Source organism: Mustela nigripes, chromosome 1 (assembly GCF_022355385.1).
Source record: "Mustela nigripes isolate SB6536 chromosome 1, MUSNIG.SB6536, whole genome shotgun sequence".
NCBI lineage: Eukaryota > Metazoa > Chordata > Mammalia > Carnivora > Mustelidae > Mustela > Mustela nigripes.
The window spans coordinates 205,051,233-205,062,904 of record NC_081557.1 but is presented as its reverse complement, the minus strand read 5'-3'; the positions used below and the strand labels follow the sequence as shown (position 1 = coordinate 205,062,904).

At 60.2% G+C, this 11,672-nt stretch overlaps 1 protein-coding gene across 2 annotated transcripts in view; it reads left to right on the top strand.

Annotated features, from left to right (window-relative positions):
- The window catches only part of CPZ (carboxypeptidase Z), a 22,132-nt gene extending 11,250 nt beyond the window's left edge, over positions 1–10,882 (top strand). For both annotated transcript variants that reach the window (XM_059395695.1, XM_059395685.1), the window contains exons 5-11: positions 585–781; positions 1,338–1,499; positions 1,934–2,092; positions 4,961–5,096; positions 7,021–7,160; positions 10,014–10,113; positions 10,408–10,882. In XM_059395695.1, coding sequence (XP_059251678.1) covers positions 585–781; positions 1,338–1,499; positions 1,934–2,092; positions 4,961–5,096; positions 7,021–7,160; positions 10,014–10,113; positions 10,408–10,775 — 1,262 coding nt within the window. In that variant the 3' untranslated portion in view covers positions 10,776–10,882. The remainder of the gene's footprint in view (positions 1–584; positions 782–1,337; positions 1,500–1,933; positions 2,093–4,960; positions 5,097–7,020; positions 7,161–10,013; positions 10,114–10,407) is intronic.
- Positions 10,883–11,672: the final 790 nt, after the last annotated feature.

The window sequence follows — 11,672 nt, the reverse complement described above, 5'->3', positions numbered from 1 at the left end:
CCATCCATCCATCCATCCATCCATCCTTCCATCCATCCATCCTTCCATCCATCCATCCATCCATCCATCCATCCATCCTTCCTTCCGTCCATCCATCCATCCATCCATCCTTCCACTCTTCTACTGAAATATGTAACCACTCATCTACCTACCCACCTATCCAACCCTCTATCCATCTTCCGTCCTTTCACCTATTAATCCATCCTTTCAGCTATCCTCCCTTCCTAGATTCCTTCCTTCCTTCCTTCCATTTGAGGCCTGTCTTCCCATCTAAGCACCAGTGTACACCTTAATTTACTACACAAATATAGAAAGTAGCCACAAATAAAATTCACACTGAGCAATGATAACCTACATTGTTATTAATACCCTTGACGTGTTTCGCTAATAATTGTGGCTAAACTTAAGGAATGAGTTTAGTAAGTCGTGACTTAGATGAGACCTCATGAGTCACCGAGATGTTGGGGTCAAAACAAGAATGACTAGGTCCCAAAGCATCCAGCCAGCCTTGCCACGTGGGCCCTCAAGTCTCTGGGGACCTTAGGATTTGAGACGACCGCTCAGGTCCCCATATCTCCCCCAAGTGGAGCCCGAGGTGAAGCTCATCGGCAACATCCATGGAAATGAGGTGGCGGGGCGGGAGATGCTCATCTACCTGGCCCAGTACCTGTGCACCGAGTACCTGTTGGGCAGTGCCCGCATCCAGCGCCTGCTCAACACCACGCGCATTCACCTGCTGCCCTCCATGAACCCCGACGGGTACGAGGTGGCGGCTGCTGAGGTGAGTGTCCTCTATGCCAGATCCCATGGGCTACTGCCTTAGACAGCCTCCCATCTGCTCCTTCACTAACGGCACCCGCCGTTCTGGGTGACAGGCATTCAGCAGGCATCAGCATCGGCACGATCCTACTTGGGATCAGGGGCAGGCACCCATAACTCTGAGGTGTGGGAATGAGAGGATGTGCTCTAGAGAGATCTGTTGGAAAGGTGGGGCAGGGGAGATCTCACAGTAGCTGGAGGCCCGGAAGCTCACCCATGTGATTTGGAGCAGAGCCCCAGCAGGGGTGGGGAGCAAGCAGTATACGTAACTACTGGGGGGATTCAGGCCAGGGAACGGCCAGGGCAAGGCCCTGAGGCTGGAGGCTCAGTCAGGAGGCTGAATGGGAGGAGCCGGATGGATGGCAGAGGAGGTAAAGGACAGCTTGGCTGGACGTGCTCCCAAGTTCACGACACAAGGCAGCCCTGGCCTCCGACCCAGTCTAGCCCCGTGGCCTCCCTACAGAAACGGTTGGGGTGGGGTGTGCTGACCCCCAGGTGGGGGTGGCCTGTGCTTCCAGGGAGCCGGCTATAATGGGTGGACAAGCGGGAGGCAGAACGCGCAGAACTTGGATCTGAACCGCAACTTCCCTGACCTGACGTCTGAGTACTACCGGCTGGCTGAGTCCCGCAGCGTGCGCAGTGACCACATCCCCATCCCGCAGCACTACTGGTGGGGTAAGGTAGGAGCCGTCCCCAAGCCTGCCCCCCGCGCACCGTCCTGCGTTCAAGGGGTCTCTCGTTATTCCGGGACCACAGGCCCAGTCTCCCCAGGGTAGGAGAGTCTGAGCTTCTGAGTCTCTGCTTCCTGCCTGGGACATGGGGTTGTTGGGGTTCAGAGAAGATGTGTGGAAAACACCCTGGGCCTGGCAGGTACTCAGAGATGGCTCCCTGGGCAGACTGCCTAGAGGAAGTGATGGCCCGGGGTGGTGGGGAAGTGGGTCTCAGGCAGGGGTGTGGGCCAGTGGGAGAGGCTGGTGGCATCTGAAGGGATTCTTGAGGGCTGGGTGGGGGCCGAGTCAGGGCCTTGTGGCAGGGAGGGTGGGCCCAGAGATGGCTGGAGGCAACCAGCAGGGGTGTGTCTGGTCCTGACCATGGCCTTGCCCGTGCTGTGCAGGTGGCGCCCGAGACCAAAGCGATAATGAAGTGGATGCGGACTACCCCGTTTGTGCTCTCAGCCAGCCTCCACGGGGGCGACCTTGTGGTGTCCTACCCCTTTGACTTCTCCAAGCACCCCCAGGAAGAAAAGATGTTTTCTCCCACACCCGATGAGAAGGTGAGAGGGGGCGGGCCTGCTGTGTGTGCAGGGGAGGCTACAGGGGGAGCGGGGCCCAGGTGGCCTAGGCGCTGGCCTGGCCTTGTCCCTTTTCAAGCTCAGTGAGACGCATGAAGTCACAGAAGCAGTAGGAGCCTTCCAGGCCCAGCTCTAAAGGTTCTTCCTCCTGGAAGCCTTCCAGGCATCTGGGAGCATCTCATCCTTCCTTGGGCCACGCCCCACCTTCCATCTGTGTCCCCAACTGGGAGCCCCTGGGGTGAGAACCTTAGCCCAGTGCCCTCCCTGCTGGCACAGGGAGAGGGTGGGGTTCCAGGCGAGGCCGGCAGAGGGCAGTGCTGCAGCATGCATGGTGTCCGCCTGACCCTGGCCGCCTCAGGGCTTCTCCAGGGCCTTGCAGGTTTGCTGAGGGTCCCCAGGGCCAGACCAGCTCCATGGGAACCCAGCAGCCACAGGATCGGAGAAGAAATTCTGACCCTGGAGTTCCCTTGGGTCTGAAGAGGTCTTTGCCCTGTTCAGGCCTCAGTTTCCCTCACTGGTCAGACCAGCAGGGCAGGGGATGTGATCATGGCGAGATCCTTCTCCACCCCATTATTCCCTTAGGGACTGGCTGCCTGCAGTACCCCTCCACCCCCGCCCAATACCCCGCCCTGACTGGGCTCCTCCCCAGGCCTGATCCTGGAGCTCACGCAGGCTGGTCTTCTGGGAGGTGGGAGTTGATCACTTTCCATCTTGGCTTGGAAAGGTCCTCGCTCTCTGCTCGGTCACCTAGCAGCCCCCCCCCCCCGTGTCCCAGGGCTGATGGGGAGCCAGGCCTGCTCTCTGCTTCGGGGCAGGGCGGGGAGCAGGGGGCTCTGGGGACAAGTGCCCATTCCCCTCCCTCAGCCACGCAGGTCAGCTCAGCCTCCCCCTGCTCCCCACACCCTGTACTGCTGGCCTGTGTCAAGCAGGACTGGCCCTCGCACGGAGGGTCCTGGTCCAGGTCAGGAGGCAGAGCCAGAAGCGGGCTGGACTGGGATGGAGGGTTGCCAGGAGGCCAGGGACGGGATGGGGTGTATCTCTGTGTGCGCACGCAGGTGTGCAGGGTGAAGCCCCAGCCCAGCCCTGGCCTTCAGGAGGGCTGCCCTAGAGGAGAAGGTGATTTCCCACAGGCACCCAGCAGGGACCAGGAGGCGGAACAGGGACAGCAGGCAGAGGGCTCTGCCTCCAGGACAGCGGGGAAGGCAACTCCTGGGTCCCCCGGGCTGCTTGCTCCTGTGCCCCTTCCTCCTTGCACTGCTTCATCCCTTCCCTCCCTCCCCACCACATGCCCCTGCAGCTAGCATAGTCCATGCTCAGAGCCCAGCACATGCCCCAGGCTGGGTGGTGTCCCCTGTGGGCCTGCCCCTGACTACTATGCTGTCAGAGGTCAGGGCCGACAGTGGGACATGGCCCGTGTCCCCTCAGCAGCAGGAGCCCTTGGTGCCAGGCCCAGTGTCTGAATCCGGAGGCAGATGCGTGAAGATGTCCTGGCGGGGGCGGGGGGGGGAGTTCGCCTCAATGAGTCCCACCAGAGTCAGAAAACCCAGAGTCCTCCCCACCAGCCATCAATCACGGATCGATCACTCTCAGGCTCACAGCCAGCAGTGGTCTCTGTGGAAACCAGGGTCCCAGGAGGGGGCCTGTGGGGCAGGGGCGTGGGAGGAGGGGCTGGCCAGGGTGTCCCATGTCTCTTCTCTCAAACTCTCGTGGTGCCCTGTGGAGAAGAGCCAGCACCTCTTGGTGGTATTCGGGCCATCTATTCCCCATACCTGTCCCTTCTGCCAAAATCTTTCTCCCAAGCTCAGTTCAAGCTCTGGCCTCCCCCTTAAACCCTCCCCACTCAGCCCACTGCCAGCTAGAAGGAGCGAGAGCGTCAGTGGGGTCCCAGGAAGCAGAGCTGGGCAGGCCAGTCCTCCCCGTGGCCTCTGGCTTGAGCTCCTGCAGAGAAAGTCCCCCCCACCCTCCTGCCCCCTAGCTCATTTACAGCCAGCTGTTCTCCTGGCATCCTTGTCCTGCACCTGCCTGCCGGGTCAGGCCTGTTCCTAATGGGGCCTGTGGCTTGTATGTCCCTGGGATCCCACTGGAGAGACCCTTGCTCTGGCCTGACCCCACCCGCCCAGCCTGCCACTTTTTGCAGAGGGGTCCCCGGCCAGGACAGACTTCTCCCAGGGTCGCGGGGCTCTGGCAAGCATAGTCCGCTAGGCCCCATTATCCACATGACCCCAGCTTAGGAGCTGCAACCTGAGCAGACCGCGTGTCCGGTGCTGGGACACAGGCATAGGGCGACCAGTGCCCCTGCCTGGTGTGGGGGCAGCATGGGGGGAGGACTGCGCTGGGGGCAGGCAGGGGCCGTGGATGCACTCAGATGCACCCCTCCACCCACCACAGTGGACGCTGCACACGTGTGGTGACAGGTGGGGGCTCCCACAGGCACAGGTTGTGCCCCGGGGAACATGGGGTGATGGTTATCATAGAGTAGTCAGTGGTGACGTCGTGAAAATGAGGCCTGCCCCAGTCTCTTGCCTATCCCAAGGCTTGCCCTCTGTAGGAAGGCCTGGGAAGTTGCAAAGCTGACCCCGGGGAGCCCTGCCTGCGTTCCTTCAGTGCACCCCCTTCCTGGGAGAAAGCCCACCCTCCCCAGCCAGGTGGGCAGGGTCTTCACAATGTGCCAGGTTCCCATGAGCTCTGGCTCTTGTGCCTCCAGGCCTTTGCATGTGCTGTGCCATCTGCGAGGACACCACCCCCCTTCCTTCCTCAACCCATTGGCCTCAGCGTTTAGGGTGTCTTGCAGGGCGCCCCACCTTCTGGCCTTGGTCTCATGAGAAACCTATCCCTTGGTCTCCCTTCCAGATGTTCAAGTTGCTGGCCAGGGCCTATGCTGATGTGCACCCCATGATGATGGACAGGTCGGAGAACAGGTGTGGTGGCAACTTCCTGAAGAGGGGCAGCATCATCAATGGGGCAGACTGGTACAGCTTCACTGGAGGTGCGGGCAGAGTGGGGGCTGGGCTGGGGTGGGGGTGGGGAGGGACTGGGCAGGAGGAGGGAGGAGAGAGTGGAGGGAGGGAGGCGGTGAGAAGGGAGGGGGAGGTTGGGAGGGGCTGAGGTGGGATGGGTAGGGGAGGGGTTTGGGAGAGTGGCGGGGAGATAGAGGTTGGGGAGGGGCTTGAAGTGGGGAGGCCTGCATCTCCTCTCCACAGCTCTTTCTGGGAGCTGGATTCTGGGAGTTCTGGAAGGTGGGGAGGGGCATAGGGGCATCACAGCCCTGTGAGGGCGTGGTCTGGCTTCAGTTCTGCTGCTGTCTTGAGGTTCTAGGTGACAGGTGTGGCAGAGTTCTATGCCAGCCCCCATGCCCATTCTGCTGGGGACTTCGTGAGCTCTGACCTTGTGTGACCCTACTTGTGACCAAGTAGGGTGTAAGAGTAAGACCCCTTGGTGGTGTAAGAGGGGTGCTGGAGGGAATGAAGGACTCCAGTGAAGTAAGACCCCTTGGTGGTGTAAGAGGGGTGCTGGAGGGAATGAAGGACTCCAGTGAAACCTGAATTTCAGAAAAATCATGAAGCATTTTTGGTACTGTATAAGTACGTCCCAAATACTCCATGGGATATAATTACACTAAAACTCTATTTATTGTTTTTTCTGAAGTTCCACGTTAACCGGGTGTCCAGGTAGACATCACACGAAGCAAAGCGGGGTGCGTAAGACCCTGTGTGCCCTGAGAGCACCTGCTGGGCCAGGCCCACCTGCTCCTATCCTCTGCCCCTCCCCCCATCCTGGCGTGACACTCAGTATTTGGGACATTTGGCAGATGAGGACATTTGGGCTTTGGCAAGACAAGGGCTTGTCGGCATCCGTGCCACAGGTGGTGGGGCTGTGGGCAGAGAGGACAACCGCTTCAGCTCCTGCACTGAAGCCAGCTCACACCCCTGCTTGGCCACCTTGCCCCTACTGCCCTGAGATGGCCCTGAGTGGGCCTTTCCCAGGAGCACAGGGCACCTTTTCTCCATCCTAGAGCCCAGGTGCCTGGGTCCCTGACTCTGAGTCTTGAGCATAACCCCATGTCCAGGGTCTGCAAGGGACCCAAGAGGTGGGTCTGAGCCTAGGAGAGCAGCTGGACTCGTGGACACAGGGGCACAGACCCAGGGAAGACACAGGGGCCAGTGGCCAAGGACAGGGGGCCGCATGGATTGGAGCCTGGATGAAGGTTAAGTTGGTTGCAGCTGCTGCAGACTTCTGAAGGGCAGGGGTGGCTTCTGCTCCCAATAGCAGATGGACAGAAGAGGCAGGAGTGGGTGCGTGGTTGAGAGCCTCTCTGTGTGGCTGGATTGGCTGGTTGTCCAGCTTTACCAAGCCTGTGCTCTCCCCAGAAGTGGGGGCTGGGGACCTTCCTCCCCGGGCTATTCTTGGGCCTGGCTAGGCACATGGACACTGTTGTCACCCGGGTCCAGGCCAGGAGCAGGCCAGGCGCCTGGCTCGGCAGGCTCATTTCTTACCCACCGAGGGGCACACAGGATGGAGCGTAAGCCTGAGCACTTAGGTGCCAGAACGCACTTTGGATTCAAAGTGCAACTCCAACCCTGCCCCTTTCCCCCTTGAGATCTGGGTCAGAGCTGCCAGTGCCCTGTGCCTCAGTCTGTTCATCTCTAAAGTGGGGATAAGGGCAGTAGCCTCCCACGCACCAGGCCGGAAGTGGGGAGTGGCGAGCGCGTGGATGTTGAACATGGGCACATGGGTGTCGAGAGTGCAGGTGCGTGGGTGTCGAGCGCATGCACATGGATGTTGAGAGTGTGGGTGTGCGAGTGTCGAGGGCGGGCACGTGAATGTCCAGAGTGTGGGCACGTGGGTGTCGAGTGTGGGCGCATGGATGTCCAGAGCATGGGCTCACGCTCAGGCCACCCCCTGTGCCGCAGGCATGTCCGACTTCAACTACCTGCACAGCAACTGCTTTGAGATCACGGTGGAGCTGGGCTGCGTAAAGTTCCCCCCGGAGGAGGCCCTCTACACACTCTGGCAGCACAACAAGGAGCCGCTCCTGAACTTCATGGAGACGGTGAGCCAACCCCCACCCACCGGCTTAGCTCCGCCAGCCAGCGCGGCCTGGCCTGGGTGGGGGAGACTGCAGGCACAACTGCCCCTCACTTGTTTATCCGCTAGCCCTCTGGCTGTCCACTGGCCGCCTCCTGTCAGCCAGCCCTGGGGGCACTTGGGACTTCCAGGGCCATGCATTGGGGCCCTAGGATAGTGAGGCTTTCATGGCCTAAAGGGATAGCACCGGACTGGGAGGAGGCAGGGACCAAGGCGGCCCAGGGATGGCACCTGACCCAGCCTCGGAGATCATAGGTGCTTCCTGGAGGAGGTGACAACCGGGCTGCATTGTGAAGAAGTAGGGGAACGAGGCAATGAGAGAGCTCAGGCAGGGGGACGGCATGGGAGGGTCCCCAGGCCACAGCGAGGAGTGTGGACACAGGAGTGGACTGTGCACTGGGTGACAGGCTGGCCTCAGGTGCTGCTCTGGGTGGCAGGGCCTGGAGCATGTCTGCCCCTCAGGCTCAGAGGCACTGGCTGCTGGGGGAGGGGTGGGGCAGGGGGAGGGAGGGCTAAATGCTGTCTGTGGGGGGCCACGTTCATCCAGAAGTAGGTGGTGGTGCTCAGCAGAAGCCAAGCGGAACGTGTCTAGAACAATCATCAGTGGATCCCAGAGGCGGTCCCCCAGCAGCTGGTCAACCGCGTCCTGTGCTCTCCCAGTCCTGCCTGCTGGCCTGGCTCACAGCTGAGGGGCGTGGTGGGGTGGGTGTCAGAGGGCAGTAACCCCGTGGGTCAGGCACACGGCGGGGTGGGGGGAGGGAGGGCAGAACCCAGTGTAGTTTTGCAGACGCCTCAGTGACTTTTCTTCTGAGCACTCTCAAGACTCAGGTGACTTACACATTGGCACCATGTTCCCAGGAGGAGCAGGCCCTGAGGGAGACACAGGGTTGACCGAAGCGGACGGTGAGGGGATGTACATGCATAACAAGGGACACTTGGCACTCCTACCTATGGCATTCAGTCCTGACACCAGTCCTGGGTGTTTGAAGGGGCTGCCCCATTTTGTGGGGTGAGGGACAGGTGCCTGGGAAGGATGGCACTGGCCTGGGGCTCCTCGGTCACGTGTGGGCTCCCCAGCCTGGCTCTCAGCGGCCACAAGAAAACCAGAGGAGGAGACAGAGGGTCAGACAGCACAGCGCCTGCCCAGGGTTGCCCAGAAACTGTCCAGAGCTTATACTCGGATCTGCCTGCCCTGAACCTCAGTCATGTCAATGAATCCTTTCTAGAAAGATCAGGGACCTTCCTCTAGGCAAGAACCAAGCAGAGCCTTCTGGATCCGCGGCTGCTACTGTAGAACAGAAAGCAAAGCCCAGATAAGAGCTGGACGTTTTTAGTGTTGTTCGAGTTTCTGTTTTATGGCTGAGCCCAAGACCTCTCTCGGCTTGGGGCAGGTCACCCTTCAGTAATAGGTCTGGGCTAGACCCCTCGCTCATTTCATTTTATGGCTGTCTGGTGGAAATTAGTTTTAAGGAGCCTTAAGTGGGACTGGGATTGCTCTGTGGATATTGTATGTGAGGTCTTAGGGTATGAAGATTTAGTAATGAGCTCGGAAGGGTGGCAGGCCTGTCATGCAGCCGGGCGTGGCCGGACCCTGAGGACGACGCCCCAGGAAGGCCGTGCTGGGTCTTCTGATAAGGATCGAGGCTGTCATGGCCCATGGAGGCCTTCCTCACAGTGATGCTGACCAGGCCTCGGGTGGGTGTCTGCTTCTCCCAGGGGCGGGAGGGGAGGGGAGGGGCGTACACACCACGTCTCTGTCCCTGCCGGAGGGCTCCTGGTGCCTGGGTGGGCCAGAAGGTGACTCCTCAGCCCGAAGGTGACTCGCTTAGCCTGCTCAAGCTGACATGAACTGACACCCTACTATGTGTCTGGTCTGTGCTCTAGGCTGAGGGGAGGAGGACAGATCGTAACATTACAGTGAGATCAGGGCTGGGAGTGTGGAAGCCTGGCACTGGGGACCCCGGAGGAAGGCCCTGATGTGACCGGTTATCAAGGAGGGCTTCTTGGAAGAAGAGGAAAGTGGGGGAGAGGAATTGGCTGGTTCTGAACAAAGGAGGGACAGGATGGGGGTGGGGGCTGGAGGCCTGGAGTGGCCATGCAGGTGTGGGGGGCAGCCTCCTGGGAGAGAAGGGTAGGGTCTCGCTGCCCTCCTACCCAGTCCCCTTGGCCTCATTTGACATAACCTGTGGGCCCTAAGTTGTTTGCAGTCCTATAGAACAAGGGTGGGTTGGCTTGTTTATTGTCGACATTTTTAGGAGGAGTGTGAACAGGCCCAGGCCGCTCTACTCTAATGGGGACCTGCATGGGGTGTAGCTTCCTCACCAGAAGGCATTCACTCAAACGTGTGGCTTGGGGACCAGTCTGTACAGATGGTGGGCAGGTCCCGCATCCCGGCTCTGCCATGGGCCTTCACAGGTGTGGATGCACGTTCCCCAGCAACACCAGCGGCTCATTTTACAGATGGGGGGAGACAGTGCTGAGATGCAGGGTAACTTGTCCAAGACCAAACAGCGGTAGGTGCCCTGGCTGGGACCGACACGAGGGCCTGTGTCCTCATGGTGCCCGCACTCAGGAAGGAGTGTCCGCACTAACCCACTCTGCATGTGAAAGGGGAGCTGAGATGAGCTCCAGATTTCTCTGCTCAGCACCCCTGGCCCAGGAGAGTTGGTCAGTGGACCCTCGAGCAGAACTGTAGGGTCAGGCGTGAACCCAGAGCGGGGCTCTGAGGACAGACGGACAGGAGCTGGCTGGGCTGGGCTGCTCTGTCCTCTGGAGAGCACACACCATATACCCATGCCCTCCCTCTCCTCTTTTTCAGGTGCACCGGGGCATCAAAGGTGTGGTGATGGACAAATTCGGCAAGCCGGTCAAAAACGCCCGGATTGTGGTCAAGGGCATCCGCCATGACATCACCACAGGTGAGCCCCTTTTTGGGGGCCTGAGCTGTGGTGGCTGGCTCCCTCGGGCAAGCTGTCCCTTGTCCCGGTGCCCCAAGAGGCTGCTCCACTCTGCCTTCATGGGCTTTGAGGGATGAATAGGAGTTTGGCTGAGGAAGCAGGTGGAAAGAGTGCTCCAGGCCAGGACAGAGGCAAGTGCAAATCTGGGGTCCACTTGCCCTCCAGGCTGATGCCCCTTGGGCCTGCACGTCTCGGCACCCCAAGCCCGAATGGGAACCTCTGTCTGAGAATTGCTTCTGTTCTGTGTGTTCGCAGCCCCAGATGGTGACTATTGGAGACTGCTGCCTCCGGGGTCCCACATCGTCATAGCTCAGGCACCCGGCTACTCCAAGGTCATCAAGAAGATCACCATCCCTGCCCGGATGAAGAGGGCCGGCCGCGTGGACTTCATTCTTCAGCCTCTGGGCACCAGACCCAAGCAGCTCCTCCTCGGGCCACGGAGAAGTGGGTCTGGGCTCCGAGACCCACCAGGAGGTGCCAGCCGGTATGGGGAGCCGGAGGAACCTGGCCAGGAGCCCCTCGGGGGGCGGAGGCAGCCCTCTGTGGGCGGGAGCAAGCCGTGGTGGTGGTCTTACTTCACGTCCCTGAGTGAGCATAAGCCTCGCTGGCTTCTCAAGTACTAGCTGCCAACCACCCCCCCCCACCCCCTGCCCAGAGGCTCCAGGCTCTTGACTTTGTCTTCCGAAGACACCCTGTAAAGCTGTTTCTGTTTTATTAAAGTCACTTTATACACTGTCGGCCGTGGTGAGAGACTTGGGGCGTGAGGCATGCTGACCTCATCCGCCTGGATGGTCCCAAGGGCAGGTGCCCCTGTTGTCCCACAGGCGGTCTGGAGGGGGCTGGAGCCCGAGGCCTTGAAGCAGGAGGGGTCCTCTGCCTTACTGAGGGGGACACCGAGTCTCCTGAGGAGGTGGCCCACGGTGGAGGGGAGTGCAGGGCCAACCAGGAGCAGAGAGTTTGCGAGTCTGTGGAGGTGGGATGCGAAAGAGGAAGGTCGGGAGAGCCTGTCTGTGAGGAGCGGAGGCTGGGCAGCAGGTGACCTTAAGGGCAAGGGAGCTGTCGAGAGCTCTGGGACCGTAGCATCACCCAAGGGTCACCCTTGGAGGCTCCCAGGATTTGATGGAGTCCTAACTCCATCAAAGGAAGCATCTCCCTTGTCTCCTTTCTCATCCTTACGATGCCACCAACTCAGGTCCCGAGACCCACCGCCAGGCCCCCAGGACTGCTCCGGGTCCATCTCTCTATGGTCAGGCAGGTATGGGGGGTTGTAGGATCTCAGGGAGGCACACAGGGAGGCACAGAGCCCTGGAGGCTGGACACCCAAGGTCAAGGTGTGGATGGGGGTGGTTCTCTCGAGACTCCAAGGAAGGATCCTTGGCTCATAGACAGCCGGTTCTCCCTGCATCCTCGAGCCATCTTCTGTCTATGCCTGTCTGCCTTTCTGTCCCCCTTTCCCACTCATAAGGGCACCCATCCCATCAGATCCGGGCTACTCTAATGGCTTCATCTTAGTTCGATCA